Raw genomic sequence first — 24655 nt, 5'->3', positions numbered from 1 at the left:
CTTTTAGCTCTGGGTGTACTGCAGCACTGTGAAGGCCTAAGTCATTTTTAGATACATCTAAAACCCGGTTCGATTATCGGCACTTGGGCAACTTATCTCACTGATCGTTTATGTGCCGATTTAGGCCGGTTTTTAGATGTATTTCCGTTTCAATTATGAGCCCCATAGTGTATATGGATTTTTCAGAAAGAGGTTCACAGTCTCTAATAAGAGACTCCTGATGAAATTAAAAATTCATGGGATAGGAGGTTATGGATTGGGAACTGGTTAAAAGACAGAGAAAGAGAGTAGGATGAAAATGACCAACTTTCTCAGTGGAGGATCTGTACTGGGACTGGTGCTTTTTAACATATGTATAAATGATCTGAAAATATGAACAAGTGAATTCATAAATTTGAAGATGATATAAAATGATTCAAAGTTGTTAAATTAAATGCAAAATTGCTAGAAGATCTTATGACACTGGAAGACTGGCAGATGAAATTTAATGTGGCCAAATGCAAAGTAATGCACATTGGGAAGAATAGTCTCTATAGCTACAGTACATGATGCTAGGTTCCACATTAGGAACCACCACCCAGGAAAAGGATCTAGGTATCATCATGGACACAACATTAAAATCTTCTTAGTGTGAGGCAGCGGCCGTAAAAAAAGAATGTTAGGAATTACTTGGAAATAAATAAAGATTATCATAATGCCTTGGTTATCTCCATGGTACAACTGCACCTTGTGTTGTTGTTAGGTGCCATTGACTCATGATTGAGTCCTAGCGACTTGATGAATTGCAGATCTAGAAAGAAATTGGTTTTGTGCTAGACCGGAAAGGTCTTCCAGTGTCATCCCCATAGTTGTTTTCAGTGTGTCCGGTCATCTGATTATAGGTTGCCCTCTTTGCCTGGTTCCTTCAATCTTCCCAAACATGATGTCCTTCTCCAGTGATCTCTCTCTTCTGATGGTGTGACCAAAATAAGACAGTCATAACTTCATCATTTGGGCTTTGAATGACATAGCCGGTTTGATCTCTTCCTTGTGCACTTTGTGCAAATCTGATTGCCGCAGCTCACCAAAGATATAGCAGAATAGAAAAGTTACAGAGGATACCAAAATGACAAATGGGGTAAAATAGCTCTCATATAAGAAAAGGCTAAAGAAGTTAAGGCTTTTCAGTTTGGAGAAGAGAGAGCTGAGGGGAGCTATGATAGAGGTCCATAAAATTCTGAGTGGAGTAGAATGGAATAATGTGAATTGACTGGACACACCATGAGGCTACTGAGTAATACATTGAAAATAAGTATGAGAAATCAATGCATAGTTAGGTGCTGGAACTTGTAACTGATTAAAAAAAAAAGGTTTGGACAGGTTTCTGGAGGAAAAGTTCATAAACATTTATCAAGGTAGACCTGAGGAAAGCCACTGCTTATCCCTAGGGATAAGCAGTATTGAATCTATCTACTTAGTCATTGTTGGTAAAAATGATTAGGCATGTTGGACCTTTTGATTTAACCCTTTGTAGTAGCAATTCATATATTCTTAAGAACTAATCAGTGACCTCTTTGATCCTTTAAAGTACACATACAACTTAAGTAAGCTTGCTACTGCTATGAATACAATGAAGAATCATGGTGTTCTTTCTAAGTCATCTGACAATGAATGCTTGCGAGAAAGGTACTACTGTACTTTGTATAGCGGCAATAGCCTCTCTGCCAACATGGAACTAACACATTAAAAAGTGTCATGCCATCTTGGTTTTAGTTATTACGAGTCCTCACTTTTGCACTTACTTGAGGTCAGAGTCTTCTTTTTCTTCTTTAGTAGGGGTCATTTTGACACCACTTTTCCTGGCACGAGGACAACCTGACAAACTGAAAGGAATGGAATACCATGGGAAAATTATTGAAGTTCTTTTTGTTATCCCAACCTCCACACCAGGAAGGCTAATCTTACCTTCTATGTGAAGCATAGTTTCCAGTCACATGACCAGAGCCATCACAGCCAGGTGTGGGGCACCTAATGCAAAGAAATTACATCAATTGGTAAACAAATCCTACTAAATTAGTTTGCCTGATCCATAAAAAGTCTGTTGTGGTACAGAAGGTAGAGATATTGTCAGACCTTTCATGCTGTGCAGAAGCAGGAATCATGCATTTTAGTAGGTCCCATGATCTTTATTTATTTTGACATAAAGACTAAAAATTAATATGCAGCTGTGTGGTTAGTGTTTAAATTTTACTGGTGCTATGTGGAAAGCAAGTGCTGTAACTTTGGGGGGCATTCCCATACAGTTATTGCACAGTAAAATCCTTTATCATACAGTTACTGTAGTGATAGATAGTATGATAAACTTACCCTCTAATTCTATGAAATTAGGCATGTGCAACTTAAATAACTGGCTGTTAATTGGAATTAATTGGCTTACATTTGTGTGATGTTAATTTGCACTAGTTGCGCATACTATCCTCTTTCTAGTTAAGGATCCTTTGTATCTATCCCACACATTTTTGAGGCAAAAACAGTGACAGAGTTCAAAAATGATCCTTAAATAGAAAGAGGATAGTATTGACACAAAACTCAACAGATCATCTTATAACTTCAATTATGATACACAGGAGCGGTGCCTAAATCGAAGCCTCCAGCGGCAGGAAAGCAAGGCTGATGTTGGATGGACTTATACGGACCGTGTTCAGTATATGACAAGACAGATCAGGACAGGCTGGAGTAAACTTTGATGGCAACGCCAGCAGTGGGGCAGTATAACTGATGCCGGACAGACTTCTAAGGTCTGTGTCCATATGCAACAAGATGGATCAGGAGCAGTACGCGTATCTTATATCACATTCTTATCATCTGAGTACAGGTCCTGCCTATTTTGGGGGGAGGGGAAGACATCATATAGTGGAACTTAGCAAGTAAAATGTATACTGCATTGTTAGTTCAACATTGACTTGATAATGAATGTGACTGTTGGGCAGACTGGATAGACCATGAAGGTCTTTATCTGCTGTCATATACTATGCTACTATGACCTTATTTTTCCAGTCATGGTACATAGGCTTGTTATGCCACTGGAGGCTTGTGCTTATCTGAGAAGCTGAAAACTATGCCGTTGGTAGTTTCACTACCAGCAGAGCCTCCCAAGGTGGAAAGGTTTCAGCAGAGATGTCAGACTAATGATACCTGAAACCTCTGAAAGAAGCAGACCTGTGCAACCAAGGATTCAGAGGACAGAAATCATTACTCCCCAAAGAAATCAGTATATTTATCATTACACCAGAAGTTCATGTGTTTGTGGGTGTTTGTTCATCCATAAGATTCTTAAGACTCCTGAGATAGGCCGGTTGAGGCCGAAACATATACATGTCGAGTCATTGAGTTTGAACCACATACTTGATGAATAAAGGACTTTCATGTAATAAATAGTGTTCACCAATCTTACTAGGACATATCCACGCTTTGTTTTTGCCTAATTTCAGCACCATTTATTGAATTCACCCCTTATTGTCTCCTATTTAGGAGGCAGTAGGTGTATCTGTGCTATCTGCAGCAGTGTCAAGGTGTGGTAACTTACTGTGCACAATGATGCACACTCCATGCCCATTTCTGCCTTATTTCCTTCCCATAAACTGCCCACTTCCCACTCCTTAATAGGTATGCAGTCGGCACATGAATTAGCAGGCACTGTGACACCAACATGATAATGCTTTTTATGACATTATAAGAAAGAAACGATGAAAATTTGGCATTTTCATGTTTTAAATAGGTAAATTGTAAAATCTGACTATCCTGGTCATATGAGGGGCTGCTGAAAAGTTAGCTCAGCCAAGAAGAGAATGATGTGGAGCCATGAAACTTACAAGTTATTCCACATTTTTCTTGACACTTTCATTTCATATCATTGAAATGAAAAGTGTCAAGAAGAGTGTGGAATAACTAATAAGTTTCATGGGTCCACATCATTCTCTTCTTGGTTGGGCTGAGAACTTTTCAGCAGCCCCTGGTTTAAAAAAAAACAGCACTTACTTAAGCTCCTGAGAGTTTGCAGCCATGAGAGATTTCAGTGTTTTGTCAGCAAGTGGACAGCCAGAAACACTAAAAGATAAAGTCAAATGCATTAAATATGCAGTGGTATGACCAACAAGCACCCCTGACAGGCCAAGCCTAAGAAAGATGAGTTATAATACTCATTAGTTTGATAAGGGCTTGTATTTGCTCAGTTAGTCACAATCCAGGATTGTCTTTTGCTGTGGTCTTATCCACTCTTTGTCCTCTAATGAAAAGGTATCTTTCATACAAGAAATACATAATCTTCTAATATACATAATTTACTCACATCCAATACAAGAGGTTACAGTCAGCACATACACAATTAAAAACAACAATCATAAATCATACAGATGCAGAGAAAGAACACACTTAGAAGTTTATCTCTTGTTACAGGAAAGAGAAGCTTTTTTATCTTTGCAACGTTCATTTAGGTTACAGTTATGGTTGAAAATTTGTCACATTTTGAATGTGGACAAAGTGTTTATAAAAATACTTTTCTACAAAAACTTAATACAGAACACCCACTTTCTTCATAAGAAAATAAGAATAGTCTTACTGGGTCACTAGTACCTGGCCAAAACCCAAGGAGTAGCAGTATTCCATGCTACTGATCCAGGGCAAGCAGTGGCCTCCCCCATGTCTTTCTCAAAAACAGACTATGGACTTATCCTCCAGGAAACTGTCCAAACCTTTCTTAAAACTGGCTATGCTATCTGCTCTTCCCTGCTTTTGGTTTCAGAACATGAAAACAAAAATAAACCTCCACACTGAAGAAAAAGGTTTACTATTCATGCAGTGCAGTGATCTAGTTTTGTGTTTGATTTGAGTGCAGGATCAAGATAAGAATTCTGAAAGTATATGCAGTCAACTTTGCTTAAAAAAAAAAAAAAAAAAGAATGCAAGTAAAAGTAGTTCATACCTACAAGTATCTGTGTGCTGAAATTTAAGATGGAAAACTAAAAGATCACTTTACCTCCTCCTTGCAGGGCTGCAAAATAAGTGCAAGGCGAAGAAATATTAGGCCATTAGCATAGTTGTGGCTTCCTGTCTTTGCTTACCTTCGATGTGAAGCATAGTTTCCTGTTACATGACCACTGCCATCACATCCTGGGGTTGGACATCTGTATCAAAATAAAGCTAAAATTAAAGCTAATAAAACTAAAGAGATCACCTAAGTTGTAGGCCTATATATTTGTGTGTGTGTATATATATATATATAGTAGTTGTTTATTTGTATCTTTAAACATATTTAGCCATCTATACAGGCTCAGGATGGTTTACAATAAATCACATTAACATACCATAAAAAAAATCAAAACAACTACACTGTAATTAATCAGCAACATGAGTTGACAGTTGAGCTAAAAAGCCATCTCTCTCTCTTTCTCCGATCCAGTCTCTTTATCTCTTCTCCCCTCCCTTCTGTCCAGCATCTTCTCCCTTCCCTTTGCTCCAGGTCTCTCTTCCCTCTGCTCTTTCTGCCAAGACCTTCATCTTTCCTTTTTACCCCTCCACCAGCTATTTTGGTATCTCTTCCTTCCTGTCCCCTTCCCATGCCTGTGTCCAGCATTACTCCAATTCCTGCCCACCCCATTGGTCCTGCACACACTGCAGTGATTTTCTTTTTCTTTTTTTTTAATCTATATTAAATTTCCCAACTACCATTGTGCAAACAAACAATTTCAATATACATAATATTACACAAAATGTACATTAAACTTATAGACATTAATGCACAACTATTCCCCCACCAAATAATCATAAAAAGTACATACCTACAGGAAACCATCCATATATTCCCCGAATGAAATTCCAATACAAAACCCTCCCACCTACCCTGGATGTGTATGCTTAAGGGTCAATAGAATAAAATCAGTTATCATTCCTTACAGAACTTAGTCAATGGTTCCCAAACATCCATAAATTTCTTATCCCGCCCCTGTTGTACGGCCATCGAACGTTCCATTTTAAAAGTATAACAGAGAGATTGCCACCAGAAAGTGTAATTTAATCTATCCTAGTTCTTCCAATTCTTCAAAATGAGCTGAATGGCAACCCCTGTCATTATAAAGAGAAGTTTATTATTTTGAGCTGATATTTAACTTTTAGCTTTCATTAACGTACCGAACAGAATGATATCGTATGTCAAAGCCACTGGATTTTCTAATATTTTGTTCACTTGATCCCACTTGGATTATAGTAAATGATCCCACTTGATCCCACTTGGATTCACTTGGATTATAGTAAATGATCCAAAGTCCCAGCTTCAAGAAGACAATGCCAGCATCTATTAGATTTTGAACTATCTAATTTCTGTAAATGAACTGGGGTCCAAAATGCTCTATGTAATTAAAAAAAAAAAACAACAACCCATGTTTGTCTCATAGATGCTGACACCATACACCTCATCCTCCAAGTCCAGATTTGTGGCCATTGCAGTAATTTTCAACAAAGAGAGCACTGAAAGCTGCCTCTCTAACCAGCAGAGCCTCTCTGATGCATCTTCCTGTAGTTGGGAGCTGGAACAATGTCAGATCCTTGCCTGGAGGAGGCAAGGGGCTGGAGCTGGATTAATGCCATAAACTTGGCACCCTGACAGTCCACATTGGAAGGCTCCATGGTCCAGACTGTGGACTGTAATCTGTCATATGAGTAGTCCTACCTTAAGATAATTTTCTATTTTCATTACCTTACCAACTATTTTGTCTTCTATCTTCTCTTCAAGCACTTGAGTATCAGTGTTTTCTTCCTTTCATTCAGCCTTCTCCGTTCTGTCGGAACATATTTCATCTTCCTTACTTTCTCCGTACTCTCTAGCTCCTTATCTTTTCTCTTTCTCTGTTGTGGATATCAATCCAATCCTAGCCCTCCAAATCAACTCTCATTCCACTGGTTCAGATCAAACCTCAACATCTCCAATAACATTCTTCTTCTACCTTCTTCTCTCTCATGTGCCCTGTGGAATCTCCACTCTGTCTTTTACAAGCTTACCTACATTCAGAACCTCTTTTCTCTCATACTCTCCATCTATTTGATTAACTGAAACTTTACTTTTTCCCTGACTCTGCTTCATTTGTAGCCCTCTGTCATAGAGATTACTTTTTTCTCTCATATACCTCATCCAGTTAGCCATGTTGGTAATGTCAGACTTCCATTTTCCTCTTCTTGCAGGTTTCAACCCCTTCTTCTACCTTATTTGCACTCCTTCTCTTTCTTTGAAGTCAATTTTATAAATTCAAAAAGGTGCCTACTCGTGTTTCTAAAATATTAGTGTAAGTCTAAGAGATTGTGCCTACATTGCCCTGACCCTGTAATTTTTGAATATGCATATAGATTATCAACTTTTATAATCTACATGTATATATATATGCTGCCCCCAAACTCCACTCCTCTATTTAGGTCTTCAGTGTTGACTGTAAGCTGGATACCAGCACTTAATATCCAGAATATATTTAACCGCCATTGCTGGTGGTAACCCCCCCCCCCAAACCCCCCCCCCAAAAAAAAAAAAACAGTTGTCTTTTGTGGCTGAATATCAGTCTGATAAGATTGTTCTAGCTGGGAACTCAACTGGAATGTGCCCAGGGGAGGAGTTTAAGGCTCCAATGACTTTATCTGCCTTCTGGTAACAAATGCAGACCTGCGTCCCACAGTCCAAGGCCTTGTTGAGTTTGGCTCCTGGAAAATCACCCAGATTTCAGGGCAAGAAAAGGAAAGCACTCCCAGAAGAGAAGGTATTGGTTCCCTAAATTTCTGGCTCCCAAGATAAGACTGAGCTGTGACCAAGGAAGAGAGATGCATATCCTATGAGGGTGTGTAGCCTTAGAACTGTAGATGTAAAAGAGCAGAAGTAGGCCCTCTTCACAAAAGTGGAGACTAGTGCTGCCCGATTCACCGATTCAAATTAATTCACCAATTCACTTTGGTGAATTGATTTGTTTGCTGGAAAAATCAGACTCACCAATTCAGTGAGTCCTGACAATACTTCAGGGCCTCCTAAAGTGGCATCAGCAACAGCGGTGTCCAGTGGGCACAAGAACTGCTTTGAACAGGCTGCTCCTTGCCTGCCCTGCTGCATCACTGATGACATCACTAACGCAGCAGAGGGAAACTCTGGCAGGCAAGCCGTGAGCAGCCTGTTCACCTCTGCTGCTGCTTTGGGAAGCCCAAAAACTGAGGTCTCACAATGGGGGGGGGGGGGGGGGTTGATCAGAAAGTGTTGCACAGGGAGACAGGGATGGAAGGTTGCTGCACAAGTGGATGGGAGGGATGGAAAGCTGCTACTCAGGGGGATGGGAGGGAGGAACATAAGAATTGCCGCTGCTGGGTCAGACCAGTGGTCCATCATGCCCAGTAGTCTGCTCACGCGGCGGCCCTTTGGTCAAAGACCAGTGCCCTAACTGAGTTTAGCCTTACCTGCGTACGTTCTGGTTCAGCAGCAACTTGTCTAACTTTGTCTTGAATCCCTGGAGGATGCTTTCCCCTATGACAGACTCTGGAAGAGCGTTCCAGTTTTTCACTACTCTCTGGGTGAAGAAGAACTATCCCTCTTGTTCTCCCTACCTTGGAGAGGGTGAACAACCTGTCCTTATCTAATAAGTTTATCTCCTTCAGTACCTTAAATGTTTCGATCATGTCACCTCTCAATCTCCTCTGTTTGAGGGAGAAGAGGCCCAGTTTCTCTAATCCTTCGCTGTATGGCAGCTCCTCCACCCCGTTAACCATCTTAGTCACTCTTCTCTGGATCCTTTCAAGTAATAACATATCCTTCTTCATGTACGGCGACCAGTGTACGCAGTACTCCAGGTGAGGGCGCACCATGGCCCGGTACAGCGGCATGATAACCTTCTCCGATCTGTTCGTGATCCCCATCTTTATCATTCCTAGCATTCTTTTCGCCGCTGCCGCACACTGCATGGACAGCTTCATCGACTTCTCAATCAGAACTCCCGTCTCTTTCCTGGGAGGTCTCTCCAAGTACCGCCCCGAACATCCTGTATTCGTGCATGTGATTTTTGTTACCGACATGCATCACTTTACACTTATCCATGTTGAACCTCTGCCATGTTGATGCCCATTCCTTGAGCCTGATTATGTCATGTTGCAGATCTTCGCAGTCCCCCTGTGTCTTCACTACTCTGAATAACTTTGTATCATTTGCAAATTTAATCACCTCGCTCGTTGTACCTATGTCCAGATCGTTTATAAAGATGTTGAAGAGCATGGGTCCAAGCACCGAATCCTGCGGCACTCCACTGGTGATGCTCTTCCAGTCCGAGTATTGTCCATTTACCCCCACTCTCTGTTTCCTATGCTCCAGCCAGTTTTTAATTCACGTGAGTATTTCACCCTCGATTCCATGGCTCGCAATTTTCTGAAGTAGTTGTTCATGCGGAACCTTGTCCAACGCCATTTGAAAGTCCAGATATACAATGTCGACCGGGTTGCCCTTGTCTATCTGCCTGTTGTGACCAGTCAGGCTCTGAGCCTGCCAAGGTCCTGGTGAAAGCTGGAAGAAAGGGTGACAAGAAGCCCAGAAAGGGGATTGCTAAGGCCAGTTCCCAGTACCAATCTGACCCGCTTGAGGATGCTACCGACCCAGGATGGGGGGAAGAGGAGGCCTTGCACAATCACTACCATTCACACAGCAGGGCTAGGGACATAGGTTTTAAACCTTCTTTCAGGAATAGTGAGGAAGGCTATTACCCTAGTATCCACAGGGGGAACCAGAAAGAAGCCCAGGTGAGAGCAGGCTCAGTTTGAGCAGGGCGTGGCTCCCTTCTTGAATAGCCAGTAGATCTGAACAAGCTGGTAGGCAGGTTAGGGAGGAAGCTCAGGTCTCTCCCTATAGAAGAGCTTCCTAGCTCAAGCCTAGGTAATACCTTGATCCAATGGAAGTGGAAGAGCCTGAACCCACTTCTGAGTTGCTGGAAGCAGACCAGGAGATGCCAATGGAGCTGCAAGGAGAGCTGATCCCTGAGGATTTATGTGCAGCCCCTGAGCTGATGGAAGTAGGCTTAGCAACCATTTGCAAGGACTGAGCAAAGAGAACTGTGAGGGTTTTTTTTGTTGTTGTTGCTATTGTTGGCTGAGGTTGTTTTGTTTTCTAGCCACTTTCATTGACTGCTTAAACTGTGGGATTGTTTTGCTATTTTGATTCTCTGCACATTTTGTTAAGAAGTTAGGAGTGCTTTTGCAGGGAGAAGTTTGCCAACAACTGGGAGGGATTTTGTAAGCTGTTTTTTTGAGCTTTTGTCAGGCAAACTTGAAGCACTCCCCTAGACCCAGCAGTGCTAAAAGATAAGCTGGAGGCTTTGCTGTGTAAGACTGTTTGAGTGCTTGGTGCATCATAGCAAAGAACTGAACTTTCTTGAAACCTGCTAGGAGCATGCTTTGAATGCCTTATTGCCAACAGCTCTGTGGAAGGTAAAAGCACAGAGAAGATTATTGGCAGTTGTGAGGAGAAATCCTGAACTCTCCCAGAGTTTTCCCTTTGGAGTTTTTCTTTTGTGTTGTTTTGAAAGTTTTTGGATTTTCTCATTCTGACATTAAATTTTCTTTAGAAACCGAACCTGGGACTTTGTACATTGGTTCTGTTTTTAGTTTTACTCAGATTAATACAGAGTCTACAGGGTGACTCTATACTGGGTCACACTCAGGTGCAGTTTTAGCTGTAACCACTAGGGGCACTGAGGAGTCCCGTTGCTAGGATCTAGCGCCGGTTACACTGTTTATTCCCTTGAAGAAGTGCAGCAAGTTTGTCAATCAAGATCTGCCTTTGCTGAAACCATGCTAGCTGGTCCTCATCAGACCATGTCCATCAAGGTGATCAATGATGCGGTCCTTTATCAGCGCCTCTACCATCTTTCCCGGTACCAAAGTCAGACTCACAGGTCTGTAGTTTCCCGGGTCTCCCCTCGAACCTTTTTTGAAGATCAGCGTAACATTCACCACCTTCCAGTCCTCTGGAATCTTTCCCATTTTGATCGACAGATTGGCTATTAGTTGAAGCAGTTCAGCTATGGTCCCTTTCAGTTCCTTGATGACCCTCGGATGGATGTCATCCAGTCCAGGGATTTATCGCTCTTAAGCCTATCAATCTGCCTGCATACCTCTTCTAGACTGACCGTTAACCCTGTCAGTTTTCCGTTTTCACTTCCAGGAAGGGATTGAAAACTACTTTTTAAGGGGAATGGGAGGGAGGAATGGAAAGCTGATGTACAGGGTGATAGGAGGTATGGAAAGCTGTTGCACATGGGAGGAGAGAGGAGAAAGGAAGAATTGTTGGACATGGGGTGCAAGAGGTGAACGGAGAGATGCAATATGTGATAATTCAATATGTCAGCCCAAATCATCATGGTCCCCCTACCACCAATGAATTCAAACATAAGTGACATATAAAGGTTCTGCAGGATTTGAAGATGTTAGAAAATCTAGAAAAGGGACAATATAGGGCTCAATATATTTCAAGAAATGAGGGTAGAGTTCTTAATTTTTTGAGAAAGAATGACCATTTGATTACATTTTGAAAGCAGATAAGGGAAATGCTACAACGGTCCTGTCTAGACATCAGTATAACATGATAGCATTCTGACAGTTAAAGAATGATAAAGAATATTTAAAGTTGAATGAAAATCCAACAAAAAGATTGCTCAAGAATATTAAGGATTTAATTGGTCCAGCTTTAAAAGCAAGTATATTGACTGCAAGAGAAGGAAGATTCTTAGTAGAAGAACATCCAAGGACTCCTAAGATTTATTTCAGCCCTATGATTCACAAATATTTATTAGAACCCCTGTGCCGACCTATAGTTTCTACTACAGGGCCAGTCTTGGAACCGTTTTCCAAGTTTGTTGATGTCTTTTTACATAAACAAGAGGATAAAATGTAGTCCTTCCGTAGCCCTGTGTCTTCTATGGCTCTTATGGAAGATCTGCATCTCCAAATGCCTGTTTACTTGGCTCTCGTTCAACATTAAGTTCCGTAAAACAGCCTTCACCATTTGCCAACACCTGATGCAGCCATTGACAAAATGGAGAATCACTGTTGGGTATACACCGAGCTGAGCATGTGTGAAGAGAGGGTGTCCAGAGTCGAGGGAAGATTTGGGCCCAATGGATCAGATACACAGTTAAGTTTGGAATTCCACAATGGTTTTTTATTTTTTTTCCTAAGAATAAGATTTTCTGAGAAATAAATTTTGATATTTTGTGCATGCAGTGGTGTATGAAGGATAAGATTAGGTTTTTCTGCGTATGCAAGTAGCATGTTTTGAATGTACATGGAATGACTGATTGAATGGATTAAGCTGAAGTTATTGTAAGAATCTAGTTGAAGATATGTGTAAAATTTTATGATAATTTTTGTGATTAAGAGACAATGAAGTGGAGTTTTTTTAGACCCATGAAATTTAACTGAGGTCTTTTTCTTCCCTTTTCTCATTTTTTTTCTCTTTTTCTTTTGTGTTGTTTTGGCAGCAACTTTGATCTTCCATATCAGTGCTTAAGTACAATTTTTTGAGTTTTGGTAATTGAAATCACTCAGTTTGCCATTTTTCCTAATTTTTGTCAACATTTCTTTATCTGTCTGTTCATTCTGTCCCAGCCTCACCAATATACTCTCCCTTCACACAAGGAATTTCTATCTAAGAATTCTACACTATTATCTATTTCATGTAGAATATTTATTCTGTTTGACTCAATTCCCTCTTTAAGATATAGCAAGAACACCCACCCCCTCCCTCTGATTTGATCCGCTTTATCATTGCAATATAATAATAGAGTCCTACTGATTATCCTCCTCCTTCCAGGTCTCTGAGATGCCTATAAAATTTCTTCCTCTTAATTTAGTGCTAGATATTCTAACTCTCCCATCTCATTTTTCAGGCTTCTGGCATTTGTATATAGATATTTCAAATTGTGTTTTTTCCTTTCATCTATGGAAAGATTAGGTACGTACCTTGATATTCTTTCTAGTAAACAGGCACATCATTCTTGAACCTATGGGTTGTGTACCTCTGATCACGAGATTTAGTGTAGAGCCTCCTTAACAATTTTCTGATCCACCTCACTTCACTCTGGGCTGTCCTGTAATTGTTCAGTTCGTAGCAAGGCAGATGGTCATATTACAACATTTAACACAAAATAACTATGAACCATGTATAATGTATAACGAGGTAGAACAAACAAGCCACCTACTTGAGTGCAACGTGCACTAACAGTCTTGGAGTTCTGAAATATATCCCCCATGGTCTCTTCAAAAAAGAAGTGATCTCCCTTATCCTTGACCCTTGCTCCTTGCTAGATGAGGAAAGGAACAAGATATCCAGTGATACTGACATGTCTGAGACAGCAAACAGGCTAATGGATTGGCCACCGAGAGAACGGGCTACTGGGCTTGATGGACCATTGGTCTGACCCAGTAAGCCTATTCTTATGTTCTTATGTTAGGGGAGGGTCAAGAATGATTTGCCTATCTCCTGGAAAGAAGATTATCAAGATAAGTATCTACCGTATTTTCACGTAGATAACGCGCACCCGTGTAAAACGTGCACACGGGTATAGCACGCGAAAAACACACATTTATGTACAGAAATTTTTATATACCGCACACACCCGTATACCGCGCATGCTGCCCGACTCTCCTTTCGCCCGCCCCGACTCTCCTCTGGCCACCCCGACTCTCCTTTCGCCCGCCCCGACTCTCCTCTCCCCCTTGAAGTCCTGTCCCCACCCTGAAAGCCTGATGCCCCCCCGACGTCCGATTCAACCCCCCCGCAGGACCACTCGCACCCCCACCCCGAAGGACCGCTCGCACGCATCCACACCCCCACCCCGAAGGACCGCTCGCACGCACTCCCACCCGCACCCCCACCCTGAAGGACCGCTCGCACCCCCACAGCCTCCCGACCCCCCCATCATGTAGAAGCTCCTACCGGTGTCCTGCTGCTTCCTCTTGGCGGTCCCGACTCCCCGATACGATCGGGGTAAGAGGGAGCTCAAGCCCTCTTGCCCCAGCCAACTGCGGCACCCCCGACATGATCGGGGCAAGAGGGAGCTCAAGCCCTCTTGCCCCCCCCCCGACTCCCTGACACGATCGGGGCAAAAGGGAGCCCAAGCCCTCTTGCCCCGCCGACTCCCCAACTCCCCGACAATATCGGGCCAGGAGGGAGCCCAAGTGCTCCTGGCCCTGGCGACCCCCCCCCCCGCTAGTTGTTCGGGCCAGGAGGGAGCCCAAACCCTCCTGGCCACGGCGACCTCCTACCCCCACCCCACACTACATTACGGGCAGGAGGGATCCCAGGCCCTCCTGCCCTCGACGCAAACCCCCCTCCCCCCAACGACCGCCCCCCCCAAGAACCTCCGACCGCCCCTCTGGCCGACCCCCACGACACCCCCACCCCCCTTCCCCATACCTTTGTGTAGTTGGCCGGACAGACGGGAGCCAAACCCGCCTGTCCGGCAGGCAGCCAACGACGGAATGAGGCCGGATTGGCCCATCCGTCCCAAAGCTCCGCCTACTGGTGGGGCCTAAGGCGCCTGGGCCAATCAGAATAGGCCCGGGAGCCTTAGGTCCCTCCTGGGGGCGGGGCCTTGGGCACATGACTCTGCCTATCATGGGCCATGGAAGGAACACATACAGAAGCCTTGCCCGTAGCCATGGCTGCACAGGGTGTCAAGTTGGTGCTTCCTGGCTCCTATCTCTGGCAGAAAAAACAAGCTGCTTTCTTGTTGGCTGATGATGCCATCAGATTGAACGTAGGGTGCTTCCAAAGGCCCACAATGCTGTCAAATGCTTCTTGAGATAGAGTCCATTCTCCATAGTCTAGCGTCTGAGAAAATCCACTGGCACATTGGCCACTCCTGCTACATGTGTCGCCGAGAGAGCCAAAAAATGGACCTCTGCCCACTGAAACAGCATTTGAACCTCCAAGTGTACTGGAGCACTCTTGGTGCCTCCCTGCCAATCGACATACGCTATCGCCATTGCATTGCCTAAGAAAACTTGTACCACTTTGTCCTGCAGTGAACTTGATCAACCATTTCCTTTGTGAGGGATTTAATCACCTCGCTCATTGTACCTATGTCTACACTGGATGCTCTTTGTAATGCACTCTACAACCATATAGGCTTTGTATCTCCACAAGCACCCTTGTGGAGATACAAAGCGGCACTCCACGGGATAGTGACTTTAGTTCCAGCCACCAGTTCAGACTGTGATGCGCTTTGGTTGTCCAAGGTAGAAGCATCTGCAAAAATCCATTTGCAGGGACCAACGGGATAAGAACACCTTCTGGAGATAGCGTAAATGTGCTTTTGCCCAGTATACCACGTCTATAGTTACTATCATGGACCCTAGCACCTGCAAGTACTGCCAAGCTGTTGCTGGCCTATTCCAAAACTCCCTGATTTGACACGTGAGCTTCTCTCTGTGGGCTTCCGGGAGAAAATATTTATTTTCCTTCATGTTCAAATGAATGTCCAGATACTCCAGGAACTGTGTTGGCTCTAGGTGACTTTTCAGAAGTTTATAACCCAGCTCAGGCTCTGCAAAAGCTGAATCACATGCTCTACTGCTGTCCTTCCCTTGGATTCAGGCGAAGTTCATATTGACGAATTGACCAGGTAAGGATGCACGTGTATCCCCTCCTCATGGAGGTGTGCTGCTACTAGGATCATCACCTTGGTGAAGATGTGTGGCACTGTGGCCAGTCCAAACGGAAGGGCCGAGAACTGGAAGTGCTGATCCAGAACATGGAACCTTAAGAACTTTCAATGATTTGGAAAAATGGGGATATGCAGATAGGCCTCTGTCAAATCCAGAGAAGTGAGAAATTCCCCTGGTGCCACTGAGGCAATGACTGACCTTACAGTTTCCTTGCGGAAGCACGATATCTTGAAGGCAGCTTTGACTAACTTCAGATCCAGAATCAACATCCAGTCCTCTGAGTCTCTTTTGGGCACAATAAAGTATATGGAATATCTACCTAAGGCCTAATCTTTGTTCAGGAAGAATTCCATGGCTGCTAGATCTAGTAGCCTCTTTACTGTCGCTTGGATTCTGACCATTTTCTCTGGCTTTCCCACCAGAGAATCCACAAAAAGATCTGGAAGGGGATGAAAAAACTAGAGCTTGTACCCCTCCTGAATAATTTCCAGTACCCAGTAGTCTGAGATGATCCTTGCTAATGCTTTCCAATAAGCCAACAACCTCCCTCCTATCCTTGGAGTGCAAGAGACCTGGCATCATAATTGCTCCTGGGGGCTGCTGAGGGGCAGCATCCTGATGACAGGGGATGCATGGCACTTGCAAACCTCTGTCTCGAGCCTTGAAAAGATCTCTGGATTGAAGGTCCTCCCGAGTACTGCCAAAAGCACCTAGAGCCACGAAAATTACCTCGATCTGACCCTGTTGGGGCTCTTAGCCTGCTGTCTGGTAAAGACTTTGGTTTACTATCCTACATACTGGCCATTAGATCATCAAGACCCTTTCCAAAGAGCACTTGACCTTTAAAAGGCAATTTACTCAGAGTAGCTTTAAAGGATAAACCTTCCGCCCACAGTCTGATCCAACGCATTCTACAGGCGAAAATAGCATATGCAGAGACCTTGCTTGGGTCCCTGAACAGATTATATAGAGCATCTACCACATAATCCACTCCCAACATAAGAAACTGGGGATTCGTGTTTGCCTCTAATCCTGGAGATCGACTCGAGTGGCAAGCATGTGTGACGTACAACGCCTCTACTGTTGCTTTCAACCACAACACAGTGGCCTCAAATTGCCTCTTAAGGACAAAATCAAGCCTGCAGTCCTGTGCATATTTTGATGCCACTCCCACTTTACTGGGGAGGGAGTCAAGATTAGTAACCTGCGCCACCAAAAAAAATCCATCTTTGGCTGAATAAACAGCTGATGAAAAATCAGCGTCTATCAGGTAAAGCTTCATCATAGCCTTAGCTACCTGAAGGGGCCCTTCCAGGACCTCCCAATGGTTTGTCAGCATCTTAGTAATGTCCGGATAAGAGAGAAAGCATATGGTCTGGGCCTTAATGCTGCTCATAAGCCAGCACTGAGCAGTAGAAGTCTGTGGAAGCTCTATCTTTAATTCTTGGAGAGACTCGGTAATTATCTCCAAAAATGCTATGGGCTTAAACAGCCTTCACACAGTCAGGTACTCTTCGAGATCCAGGGCTGAGGACCCAGACTAAAGAAGTAAAGGCACAGATACAGAATCCCTTTCATCCCAGTCCTCTTATGACTGTACTCCCATATCTTGTGCATGACTCTGCTGTGTGGAAACTGTGCTCTTAGGGAAAATAACTCCTGGCGCTACCACCACCACCACTCCCGAGGTGTCACTATGACCACTGTAATTTAAATATACATCATACTTATAAATTCTGGAGCAAAAGCCAGATGAGAATGCCCAGAGGGCTCTTGTAGGTACTCCTGTGTTCCACTCTGGGGTTAACGGCTGTGCTTCGCTGGGGACTTGCTTTTTCCATTTCCCAGCTCCAGCCAGGATTTGTAACCTGGAACTCAAGTCATCTGGGACCCAGAACCACCAGAGGGACTAGAGGAGGCTAAACCAGTGGCTCCCACACCCCTATGTGCCACAAGGCAAGTGGGAAATGGACGGTCCGCAGCCAATCATTCAGCACAAATCTGGCATGAATCTTGGGTATCCTGACATGAAGAGTTCATCCAGACTGATTTTGAGCCAAATCAAGGTTTCTTTTTAAGATGATAGAGGCTTTTATTCTAAAATCGTGAAATCTAAGATGGCCACTGTGGCAGTGATTTTAGCACCAAAAACAGCCCATGGGAGCTACATAAAGGGTAAAAAAATTTCAAGAAATAGGATTTTAGAGATGAGGGACCCTGTCCCTAGCCCCAGAAACCTTTAATAACAGCTTCTAACAACAACAACCCCCCTCCCCCGATTTCTCTCATAGGTTATTACAGACTGTACTCATTGTGTCATGCAGGTGCTAGGAGCTGCATAGGCTGAAACTGCAGCCAAAAAACTTCTGTCTCAGACAAGCCTGAAAACCCAGATAGCTTGCTTCTTCAGATTGCTCCAGTCCTCAGTCCTACTAGCCAGACTGAGATCTCAAACCCTCAACAGAACTCGTGTGCGAAGTTGGAGGGAGGAAACACAGTCAGCACCTGACCTTGGTAAAAAACCGCCATGAGGCCACTCAGCCTGTACTCAAGCTCTCTGCAGACAAAACCTGAAGTGAGTCTTACTCCCAAGGGAATGGCCCCTGAGCTCCCCAAACTTGCCAAGCAGGTGCCCTGCAGAATAGGCTGCCACTTGGCTATAGACTACTGCCCTCAGAGTCTATGTTCTCATAACTGGGATCCTCTGCAGCCACGAAAAGTCTTATGATCAGATAAAAATCCCCAAATTAAAGGAAAAATAAGCATGAGTGGATCAGACAGGCTCCTACCAGGAATTACGGGACAGCCCAGAGTGATGGGAGGTAAAGCAGAAAAATGTAAATGAGGCTCTATACACCAGATCTCATGATTAGAGGTACACAACACTCTGGTTCAAGAATGATATGCCTATTGCACTAGAATGGCTGCTTAGAAGTTGATGGGGTTAATTTGCAGCCTTAAACACTCCTGGCTTCCTTTCGCCATTGATGAAACCTCTCTATTGGAAGTCCTTAAATGTCCTATTTCAATAGCATCTTTCAAGAATACCGATACTGAGCAAGCTTCTCCTTCCCTCATTTTAGCCAGATATAGAAAGTATCTGATCTTCCACACAAATTCTCTGAAAGACCTAGACAGGAACAAAATCCATTAGGCCACTTACAGTAACAAAAATGAAAGCGTACTCCCTAAAAGCAGTGGTTCTCAAACCTGTCCTGGAGATAACCAGCCAGTTGTGTTTTCAGGATCCCCTAATGAATATGCATGAGAGAGATTAGCATATAATGGAGGTGATAGGATAGCATATCTGTTTCATGCATATTCAGTAGAGCTAACCTGAAAACCATCCCCCAGGACAGGTTTGAGAACCACTGTCCTAAAGTCTTATTTAATTTGCATATGTCACTTGTGTTAACAAATAGCCCATAATACAAGCAAGGTTTTTTTTATAACTTCAGTGACAGGCAGATTTAGGGGCCCTTAAGTGAGTGCTTACTGCTGCTTAAAATGGCTTACTGTGGGACATGAGAACAAATTATAGAGCAGAGTAAAAGGAACAGAAACTCCATGTAAAATCCAACAAAAAGAGAGAACAAGTGGGGAGTGGGATAGAACACATCAACCTTGGTTCATTTTTAATGGGATCCGGAAGGTTCGCCCCCCACATTTCGCCCCCAGCAATTCGCCCCTCACATTTCGCCCCCCACATTTCGCCCCCAGACACATTTCGCCCCCACACATTTCGCCCCCACACATTTCGCCCCCCGGATGTTTTGCCCCCACACATTTCGCCCCCGCACATTTCGCCCCTGAGCGTTGGATTATGACCCCCATCTTCTTTCTTCCTCCCTCCCCCCCCCAACGCGGGACCCTGTGGCACCATCAGCTCTTACTCCCTCTAACGCCGGCCCTGCAGCTCCGGACTTCCCCACACCTGCTCTTCCCCCCCCCCGATCACTATTATTTTAAATGTTATGGCAGCCGCGGCGCTGTATCCATCGGAGGAGACTTCTAACCTCGGCCTGCCCCGGAACTCTTCCTGCAACAGCAACTTCATGTTCCTGCCTAGGTGGGTGGTGGCTGCAGGAAGAGTTCCGGGGCAGGCCGAGGTAGCGTTGGATTATGACCCCCATCTTCTTTCTTCCTCCCTCCCCCCCCCCCAACGCGGGACCCTGTGGCACCATCAGCTCTTACTCCCTCTAACGCCGGCCCTGCAGCTCCGGACTTCCCCACACCTCAGGCCGAGGTAGCGTTGGATTATGACCCCCATCTTCTTTCTTCCTCCCTCCCCCCCCCAACGCGGGACCCTGTGGCACCATCAGCTCTTACTCCCTCTAACGCCGGCCCTGCAGCTCCGGACTTCCCCACACCTCAGGCCGAGGTAGCGTTGGATTATGACCCTCATCTTCTTTCTTCCTCCCTCCCCCCCCAACGCGGGACCCTGTGGCACCATCAGCTCTTACTCCCTCTAACGCCGGCCCTGCAGCTCCGGACTTCCCCACACCTCAGGCCGAGGTAGTGAATGCTGCATTTCCAGGCTATTGGATTACAAAGTACAAAACAGAGAGAGAGAATGTGTGTAAGCCAGTTTGGGGAACAGAGTTGCTGGCATTCACTGATCAGGTTTCACATCACATCAGGGCTGTGGCATTTCCTCCCTTTTAGGGGTCGGAGGGATGGAGTTCATGCTGATGAGCGATAGCCCAGAGACAAGGATTAATGGGGGGACGTAAACGTTAAGTGAGCACTGGATCTAAACCAGGCAAGTCCCTCCACAGTATAAGAGAGAGGGAGAGATTTAGCGGGAACCTTCCTGTGATCATGTTTTGTGATCATCTTATTGTTGTACTTCAAAGTAGTATTTCTTATTAACTCTGTGCGTGCAGGGATACCCTCCTTAATGTTATTAATAATAATTTGTGTGAAGTGCTCAGACCCGCAACCATTTAAATTCAGTGTAAAAACCAAACCGAGGTTGCCGCTGGAACCATTATTGCCTTCACTGTCCCGACCGCCATAGTATATACTAAAAATTAACTCTTAATTATCGACTAAAATAAAACTTATCTGTTGGTCCTTGGCTACAAATTCAAAGTGCACAGCTGGCTGTTCTCACTGCCTCTAATGTCGGCCCTGCAGCTCCGGACTTCCCCACACCTGCTCTCTCCCCCCCCCCCCGATCACTATTATTTTAAATGTTATGGCAGCCGCGGCGCTGTATCCATCGGAGGAGACTTCTAACCTCGGCCTGCCCCGGAACTCTTCCTGCAACAGCAACTTCATGGCCGAGGTTAGAAGTCTCCTCCGATGGATACAGCGCCGTGGCTGCCATAACATTTAAAATAATAGTGATCGAGGGGGGGGGGGGGGGAGAGAGCAGGTGTGGGGAAGTCCGGAGCTGCAGGGCCGACATTAGAGGCAGTGAGAACAGCCAGCTGTGCACTTTGAATTTGTAGCCTGCCGTCATGTCGGCAAAGAAATCGCCTGCGAGAGGAATAGTCTGACACTCAGGGGCGAAATGTGCGGGGGCGAAATGTGTGGGGGCGAAACATCCGGGGGGCGAAATGTGCGGGGGCGAAATGTGTGGGGGCGAAACATCCGGGGGGCGAAATGTGCGGGGGCGAAATGTGAGGGGCGAATTGCTGGGGGCGAAATGTGGGGGGCGAAACTTCCGTGAACCATTTTTAATATGGTTGATATTGTTTGCTGTTATTTTATTATAATTTAATGCCATTTGAGAATGCACTTTCAATGATATAATTCATAATGTTTTTTATTCATGACCAATGTTTTTTTATTCAGACCAACAGACACACCCCTGAGGCAGGCCTCCACCTGGTGGGTCGAAACACAAACCATGTCAGATAATTGGCTGAATCCTTTCAATACAAGGACATTATTTCCATAGGATATTTTATACATGTGCTCTTGTATTTATTTTGAATTTATAAAATTAAAGTTTGTTTGTCCCAAGGTTGACGTGTTCTATCCCACTCCCCACTTGTCCTCTCTTTACTGTGGGATATGATCAGGTGTCCTGCAGTAAGTTCCAAATCAGCAAGTACTAACCGCATGCTAAAAAATTTTTATTTTTTTGTTGGGGGTAGAGCATGTCTGCGGGCAGAGAATGGGTATTCCTACACTGCTCAGCGCAGCTACATTACTGCAGGATTAAAGCAACTACAAAATAGGTGTTGGTAAGTGCACACATGCAAAATATTCTTTTTAATGGCTGTGCCCTAATGACATTAGCACATGGGCATTAATACAAAAATGGAAAAATAGGCCATTTTACTACTTCTCTAAGGTCACATTTTATTGCAGCTTAGTAAAAGGACCCCAGAGTTAGGCAGTGAGGTTATTAGTTAAAGTTTGTTTATTTATTTTCTGGGTTCCCCCCCCACCTTTGCTTTTATTTACTATGTCTCTCTGTTAACTTGATTTTTATTGCAACCAGCCTTGAATTCACTTGGAGAAAAGTGGGTTCCAAAAAACTTTTAAATTAAATTAAATTACTTTTCTGTGCGCATTATACCTTGGTCAATACATCTATGTCTAGAAAGATAATACATGTATTTTGTGACTTACGTAATAAGTTCTTTCTTTGGGTCTCTTGAGTGGAGTTTGGGTTTAGGGCTTGGTACCGATACTTCTCCAGGGTACTTTTTTTCTTCTACACTTTCTGAACAGCTCCCCGTGTCTTTCTGAAATAACATAATGTATTAATTTTTTGCATTGATTTTGCACATCTCCTATAGCTAACAAATAATTGTTATAGTTCAAAAATCCCTTTCTGGTAGTCGCAAAAATTCATATCACATAAATTAATCATTGCAAGAGAGAACTAGAGTATATAAGAGAAAAAGAAAAAGACAGAGAATCTAAAACTGGTGCATAGGAATAAATCTCACTAAGTCAAAAGGGCCCATTTACTAAGCTGAGTTAAGCAACTACTGTGTTTCCCCGAAAATAAGCCCTACCCCAAAAATAAGCCCTAGTTGAAGCACTGGATTCGCAGGCAGCAGCGCTTCCCCCCGCCGACCCTTCCAGCTCTCCGTCCCCACGTCAACCATTACCTTCTTCCAAACGGCAGTGTCACGGCAGCAATCTAAATGCACTGCTTTGTGCCTTCTCTCGCTGGGGCATTTCTCTGCCGTATCACTGATGTCAACAGGAATGCAGCACATGCAACGCCCCGGCGGCAGAAGGCCTGAAGTAGCCCATTTAGATTGCATATGCGACACTACCTTTTGGAATAAGGTAATAGTATGTTGGTTTCGCGGTCGGCCTGGGGAAGGAGAGCTGGAAAGGGAGGGATAGCTGGAAGGGTCGGCAGGGGTTCGGCTGCATGGAGGAGGGGGGAAGAAAGATGCTGTGGGTTTGTGATTGGGCATTGTTTCCCTGAAAATAAGACTTAGTGAGTTTTTGAGGCCCTAAAATTAATATAAGACAGTGTCTTATTTTCAGGGAAACACAGTATTGAAAGTTTTACCGTGCATTAAAAATTAGTGCAAATCTGCGCTGACATCTGATGTGCATTAAAACAGCAAATGCAGTAAAACATCCATACTAGCTGCTTAATGCAAGAATGGGCAGTGTGTAGGTATGACTGGGACAGTGCTGTGACAGCTAGCACATGGGTTATTACCAAGTACTAGGTATCATAACTGCCAATAACACAGCTTTCCTTATTGCCACCTCAACAGAGATCTCAGTTGATCTAAGTGACTTCTTCTGAGCAGGTTTCTGAGATCCTTTTCCCTCTCATAAATAATTATTTAATTCTAGGAAGTGAATGGACTAGCTAGAGACCCATTTTGGGTGGAAGTACCGAGTACTAGTAGGATCCATCATTTGGTTTTTGTAATAATAATAATAATAACTTTATTCTTCTATACCGCCATAGTTGTGAGACTTCTAGGTGGTTCACATTGAAGAGAGCTGGACAGTCAGCGAGTTACTATATGCAGTTAGTCAGAGAATTACAGAATGCAGAATCTTTAAAGGCAGCGAATTACAATATACAGATTGTTAAAAATTGTTAAGAATTTCAGACTTATACACAGGAGTGGACATATTTGAAATAATAGAATTTGATTTAGTGTTTGGTGTAGATACTTTTTAGGTGATATTTCTGTCAAAAAGGCAGTTTTTATGGCTTTTCTAAAGGCGTTATAGGTCAGTCTAGCTCCATTAATGTAGTTGTCTAGCCAGTGTTGTTGTTTGTTTGCTTGGTACATAAAAGTAGGGAAAAGGGTTGCCAGTAAATGGATAGCAGAAGGATGGAAGGATGCCCCCTACCACGAGAGATTATGATGTCCATTTTGACTCCAGGCGCAGTGCCAGGCAGGAGTAAAAGGGGATCACTCCTGCTTGGCATCACTAAACACCAATGAAAATCCCCAGGTGTCCATATGGTAACTGTCTGCCCTGCGCAGATGATTGAGAGTATCTCCTGTATTTACTACACAGTCTTTGCACTTACCATGTGCTAGTTTTTGCACCTAACCCATGGCATGTGCAAAAACTTATAACACTTTAGGAAAAGAGACTCAAAATATCCTCTGATCTAGGGACAGAGAGGGAAAATGCTTGAGTACCCGATTGTAAAACCGCTTAGATAACCTTGATAGGCGGTATATAAAATCCTAATAAAACTTAAAACTTGAAACTAGTCTTTTATTTTTTTTTTTTAATCTTTTATCATTTCAAATCTTAAATCAAGTACAATATTGACATTTATCAATTAAGCATTCAAATACACTTGAAATCCTATAATTGATCATCATAATATAAAATATTACCCCTCCCTTATTTATTTATGAAAATGATTTGTTTCAATTATAATCAAAAATACCCCCCTCCCCCCCTGATCTAGTCTTAATATCATTTCTGCAACATGAAAAAAATATGCTTGGGCTGACTACTTTTAGATATTTGTCCATTG

The 24655-nt window shown here is 43.7% G+C and overlaps 1 protein-coding gene across 11 annotated transcripts in view; it reads right to left on the bottom strand.

The window, feature by feature from the left end:
* Positions 1-24655, bottom strand: part of ST18 (ST18 C2H2C-type zinc finger transcription factor) — a 684113-nt gene that overhangs the window by 67372 nt on the left and 592086 nt on the right. For all 11 annotated transcript variants that reach the window (XR_004538340.1, XM_033933682.1, XM_033933686.1 and 8 more), the window contains 5 exons: positions 22297-22412; positions 5100-5162; positions 4018-4086; positions 1945-2007; positions 1782-1862 (listed from right to left, as the gene is read on the bottom strand). Coding sequence is in view for 10 of the 11 variants with exons in the window: in XM_033933682.1 (XP_033789573.1) it covers positions 1782-1862; positions 1945-2007; positions 4018-4086; positions 5100-5162; positions 22297-22412 (392 nt within the window). In the remaining variant the exon portion in view is untranslated. The remainder of the gene's footprint in view (positions 1-1781; positions 1863-1944; positions 2008-4017; positions 4087-5099; positions 5163-22296; positions 22413-24655) is intronic.

Source organism: Geotrypetes seraphini, chromosome 2 (genome assembly GCF_902459505.1).
Source record: "Geotrypetes seraphini chromosome 2, aGeoSer1.1, whole genome shotgun sequence".
NCBI classification, from domain to species: Eukaryota; Metazoa; Chordata; class Amphibia; order Gymnophiona; family Dermophiidae; genus Geotrypetes; species Geotrypetes seraphini.
The sequence above is the reverse complement of the archived record's forward strand: the minus strand, read 5'-3'. Positions and strand labels throughout refer to the sequence as shown.